The sequence below is a fragment of the Ruditapes philippinarum genome, unplaced genomic scaffold, assembly GCF_026571515.1.
Source record: "Ruditapes philippinarum isolate M1 unplaced genomic scaffold, ASM2657151v2 ctg837_1_1_1_1, whole genome shotgun sequence".
In the NCBI taxonomy this organism is placed as follows: Eukaryota; Metazoa; Mollusca; class Bivalvia; order Venerida; family Veneridae; genus Ruditapes; species Ruditapes philippinarum.
In genome coordinates, this window is record NW_026863278.1 from 143,093 (window position 1) to 149,166 (window position 6,074).

Below are 6,074 nucleotides of genomic sequence, written 5' to 3' on the forward strand. Positions count from 1 at the left end.
TGTATATATCTTTGTGTCCCTGGTAACTAGAATATAACACATGAAAGCTGCATGATGTTTACTCTGCATGTAAAGCTAGAAGGTTCTAATATGATATTTTTTGTGCATAGGTTATATTGTATGATATCCACATAACTCATTCCGACAAATTGTTTTTAAAAGTTGTTTTTAGACTGTCCCGTGAGTTTAAGTATTTAATTCATCGCCAGACAAATTAATGAGTAAATGAAACATAAAAATTCTTCTTCAGGCATTCCTAGGGTGACACCGGAAGAATTAGAATACGGCGACTTTGATGTGTTTGACGATCCGGATAAAACGTATGCAACAACAAATTTCAGTATTCAAACAAAGCTTTCAACCGCCTTGCAAATCTGATGGAATTCAACACACTGCTATGCAAAGATCTGATAATTGAGATATCAGAAAATGTGTGAAGCGAAAAAATCAGATATAAAAGGAAAAATTTGGCAGGCGTAGAAAGCTAAATCTAGATTGATTGACAATACTTTGAAAACTAAAATTGAAAAAATAATGTACTAAAGTGTATGTGTTTTGTTTTACTTAAAAAACTGGATTTTCATTTATTGATTGCAAGATTTTAACAAAATGTGAATCATTTTAAAGTTGGTTGTATCACAGGAAATAAACCTAAAACTGTTCCAAATTGTTCACTACAATTCCAAATTGGTAATTGATATGTTGCATGAAAGACAGAATGCTTTTAAAAGAACTTATGATTATTGAAACTGTAAGATGGTTAGTGTATATATTGTACTGCAACTATTTATATGCAAAACACGAAAACGGGGATTTGGTACTCCGATAGAAACTGTATTTGCAGTGTCCTTTGAATCTGAAATTATCGCTTGCAATTCTTACAGAGAGTGTGTGTTGATAAGTAAATCGTGAAAAGATTGCTAGATTGACTGTTTATTTTTCATGATGGTTACAAAAGTAACATTTGCCTAATTTCTGTAATTCTACTTGTACTACATGGATCTTTATCTTTTAATTTGTTCACTTAAACTTGTCCTGTTGTAATAAGAGTTCAATGTTTTGCCATGGAGACAGTTCTTGTAGATCTTATAAAATTTGAGTAACTCACGTCTTTTTTATCATATTATATCACTTTTATAGACCAAGCTGTCAGAAGTACATCAAATAAAAACATAGTTCCTTATATTAGCGATGTATAAAAAGACGAATACAACCTTAACTAAAATGCATATTTTACCACACATCTATATAACATTCTATCATTCCCCGATATTTCATCACAATAAACAAAGAAAAAGAAAAACCGCTGTAAAAATGCCAAAAAAACGCTGGTTATGTACTACATGTATACGTACATGTTATTTCTTCGCCATCAGATAAGATAATTTGCAAAGCCTTTACAAGGCAATACACATAACGCTTTTTATTAATCTTTTCCGGTATTATTATGTTTTCTTTTCATATAATTCTAAAATAACACATAACATGCACTAACGCCACAGGTTTGAAATATCTATATCAGTTGTTTATTTTTGTATTTAATCGTCCCCAATTCGTACGTAGCGTAATGAAGTCATTTTAAGAATGCAACTCATTCATAAAGGCACCAGATTGACGTCATTTTCAACTGACATGTGGGGTTTGAATAATGATTAATCGAACACTAATTTTAAACAGAATGCAATCCAGTCTGACACTTAATTGTTAACTATTGAAAGTCTTGAATAATAATGGGGATCATTTTTTATTATTATTTCTCTTGTTTAACAATATTTATACATTAGCGACAATAGTTGGATCGTGCAAAATAGAACAGCGATATATGAAAATCAGCAGCGTAAGAAATCTCCACTTGAAAATATAGCGTTGGTGAGACCCCATATTTTGTCTTATAATTACCGGTGTTAAAAAGCCGATAAACACCGATGAAACCGGTTGTATTTCTTTATCAATTAAAATAAAAGTTCTATCCAACTTTGTTTGTTTGGATTTTTTCTCTTTCTTTTTTTATCTTACGCCGACTTTAGTTCGAGGGACTGAAGTTTGCACTTTACAGTACCGTCCATGAACAGGCTCAATCAAACCAAGCCCGCATTATTTTCAATTTTGCCCTTTTGGAATTTATTTTCTTGTTTTCTCTATTTTTCGCCACATCAGCTTTGTATGTGCCGTGTGGAGGCTGTAAAAACTCGCTCCGTATATTCTATCAGGTATGTTATATTTCCGATCCTTAAAGATCGTTCAAAACGACATTATTGTTGTTTTCGTTTCAACTATTTGGCATTTTTCGATTTGGGTGGTTATGAATAATGTTGAATCACCCTTAGGATATGTTACCTGCTTCTTAACTTTGTCTTTTGAAATCTAATCTGTGAATGCGACTTCAAAACCTCTGATTCCCTTTCAAAATTCCATTTTGTTTAGTTCCGCCCATTTTTATGTCGTTTATGACACATACGTTTTTTTGCTTGGGGACCATACGCCGCTTTTCAATTGAATGGCAGGGTAGTGTCACATTGAAGGTTTCATTATGACCGCCATATTAACATATCTGCGGATGTTTCTGAATTCATTCAAAATTTTACCATAACATGTTTAAATGTTGAAAACTGCCTAAGTCGGTGCTAGATGGTCTTGGACAGTAGTTTGCACTTGACTTTACCGTCCACGACCAGGCTCAATCAAACCAAGTCTGCAACATCTTCAATTTTGCCATTTTGGACTTTCTTTCGGGGTTCTTGTTCTCTCTATTTTACATGTATTTTGTCATGTGCGGTCTGTCCAACCAACTGGCTTTCCAGTAATCATAAATTGTAATAAACTTAATTTAATACTCAAGAGAATTGACTTATTTGGATATTTCAAGAGCAACTGGACTCGTGGTAAAAACAAGAATTATTTTTCTTCATTCAATTATGTAATGAAATGTGTCACTTACTGATAAATAATCATAATAATTGTGCGCTATGTACAATTAGCGAGGGTTTTCATAAACAACATATAAAGTTTTTTCTTTATTGTAAAATTAGTTTAAAAGGTTTGTTTGGACTTTGTTTGTTTTTCGAAAAAAAGATATCTGCTTAATATTCTTCCTCCACTAAGTGACCTTTTAAACATATAACGATTTCAAATGAATGCCACATGCGTAATGATGTAAATAGTATGTTACTTTAAGCTTTTTAAAAAAACTGCCACAGGCAGTGTCTCTGTATTTATTTGCTTATCAATACATCTTCAAGTTTTCGGTTATCTATTTGAAGAAAAACAAGGTAAAAAGATAGGATCCCTTAAGAAAGCCTAAAATGGCAAAATTGAAAATGTTTCAGTGAACCTGTCAATGGTACCAGTTGGAAGTGTTGGTATTTTAACCTCCATATTGCGACAACAGATCATTTTGAATTCAGCAGAGCATATTTTAGCCACCACATCGTATCTGGGTAGGCTGTCAAGCATTTCACCAGCACTAATTGCCTTCACTTTCGCAAGTTACTGATTCACAGGCCAACGCTCTATTTATTGAGCTAATCTTTGTACTTAACCTACCGTGACACTTCATTTAAATATGACAGTTACATTAGATATTACTGTAACAAGAATTATTATCAGATTATTTGCTGGGATTTCAAGAGACTTTGTATGCATTTAGTATACTCATATGGTATGGTAAATATAATTCATTTTATTCAGTGAACAGTTGTCTTGCCTAAACAATCTAAACCATTTAACACATTGCCATTGAAATGCTTGCAATATGTTGCTTTGTATGGATAGTTTAGTCAATACAAACATTCACTGAATAACACGAATTATATTTACTATGACAATGAGTACGTGCATACTAAATAAATTCTTGTGAAATCCTGGTAATTGTATAAGAAATAGTTATTGCGACGCAGTAAATAACCTGATAAAGAACGAAAACGGTCTTTGAAATCATCAATGATGTATGCACGGTAGACAGTCTCTACATAATCATGACTTGTACATTTTTCACGATGATGAGCATAAAATGCGCGCACACAACTAATCTAATTCTGTGATGTCTTAAAGTTGTAAAGAAAATGACTAGTGTCTGATTTATATTCATCCTGAAAAAGAAAACCGTATAATGCTGACACAAATTCTGCCATGATTACAAACCACTTATAAACCTTAGCTATAGACATTGCAAACCATTTAAACTAGAGTTGGTTTTATAATTGTTTGTGATCAAACCTAAACCTAATATTTAAACCGGTTTATTGACAACAAACACACTCTAAGTGTAAAATGTAATCGTAGGCACACGGTAGAGTTACACTTTTATGTGTCTTTGAATAGGGATTTTGGTCGGTTTTGCATTCAATACAAAAAATCCGTTTTCTGCAAGATGCCATTTGATTTGAGTGGAGAGAAAATGTTAGTTACAGGGGCCTGAAAATGAATAGGTCGCACCGTTGCTGCAAAAATTAAGCCAATGCGGATGTAAAGTGTATGTTTCGAGTAGGACAAAATCCGACCTTGACTCGTTAGTGGAAGAAAATCAAAAAATAACTTCAATAGTTATGAGAATGGGAAGAAAGGCAGACAAAGTAAGAAAAGCTAGAAGTGTTGGACGGTTAAGTTAATAATGCCAATGTATATGAGGACATGAGTATGCCGCCGTTGATTTTCCCAGGGAATACATTTATAAAGTTCTGGGCACAGATCTTATATGTGCAGTACATTGTACCCAAATTGTTGCAAAGAAAATTATTGAAGCAAATGTTAAAGGTTCAATTGTAAATGTTTCAAGTATTGAAAGTTTTGGTGCATTCCCAAAAGAATTGCCATACAACATGTCAAAGTCTGCACTGGATCTGGTTTCTAAACAATTTTCGCTAGAATTGGGTCCACATGGTATACGTGTGAACTCTGTGAATCTATCACTTGTTATGGCACCGATGGTCCGAGAAGTTATCGACAAAGGAATTCATGTAGATGAAATTATAACTAATAAGTCGATTGTTAGAACTGCATGAAATTGTTAACCCGATACTATACCTCTTGAGTGACCTTTCTACAATGGTAACTGGACAAGCGCATGTGTTTGATGATGGGTTTTGTCAAACATAACTACAAAAGCGTAGTTATTGAAAGGAGTGTGCAACTGATGCGGTGTAACTGATATATACATTGTCATCACCTAAATATTCCATAAATAAATTAGTTTTCAAGCTTTCTTTTTATTTTATTTTTTTCATTTTACTCCGACTTTACATGTATTTGGTTATGTGCTGTCTGACCAACCAACTGGCTTTCCAGTAATAATAAATTGAAAGTTAAGGCTCAAGAGAAATGACTTTTTCGGAGACTTCAGGGGAAACTGGACTCATGCTGTAAAGACACAAGATATATTATCTTCATTAAATTATGTATTGAATTGTGAGTGTGTTCATGAACAACATTTGTTTGTTGTTGTTTTTTTTCTTTATTTAAAATTAGATAAACAGTTTTTTTTTTTGTTATTATTTTTTTGTTGTTGTTATTTATTTAAAGCATTATTTATAAAAGATATTACCGAATTTAACATTTCTTGTAAATAAAGGGAGGTAATTAGAAATTTATTTTCTATAAATGCTAAGTCAAATTTCCAAAAAGAAATGAATGTATATAATGTATTGATTAAATATAATGTGTACAACTATTTGCAGTACACATTTTACATATTCTTTGATGTTTGAAAATTATTTTATTTGCATAATTATATACATATATGATTTTTTGTGTGGTATACACACAATAACAATATCGATCACAAACATACAGAATCTTTAAGGTTTTGTAAGTTATCTTATCTGAGGGAAAAAAATTGCATATACATGTAGTCCCTAACCAGCGTTCATTGGCAGTTTAACACCGGTTCATTTTCTTCTTTGTGTATAGTGACAAAAACACGAGAAGTGTGAAAATGTAATATAGATTTGTGGTATCATGTGTATGTTAGTTAATTTTGTCTTCGTCTTTTTATGCATCGTAAAAATTAGGAAATATGTCTTTATTTCATTTATTTCTGATAGCTCGGTCTTTTAAGTGATATAATTCGATAAACATAA

The 6,074-nt window shown here is 32.2% G+C and overlaps 1 protein-coding gene across 1 annotated transcript in view; it reads left to right on the forward strand.

Annotated features, from left to right (window-relative positions):
• LOC132721682 (cytosolic phospholipase A2-like) overlaps positions 1-1,101 on the forward strand; it is a 36,717-nt gene extending 35,616 nt beyond the window's left edge. The window contains exon 5 of the mRNA XM_060706030.1: positions 251-1,101. Within this exon, the coding sequence (XP_060562013.1) occupies positions 251-378 (128 nt within the window). The 3' untranslated portion in view covers positions 379-1,101. The remainder of the gene's footprint in view (positions 1-250) is intronic.
• Positions 1,102-6,074: the final 4,973 nt, after the last annotated feature.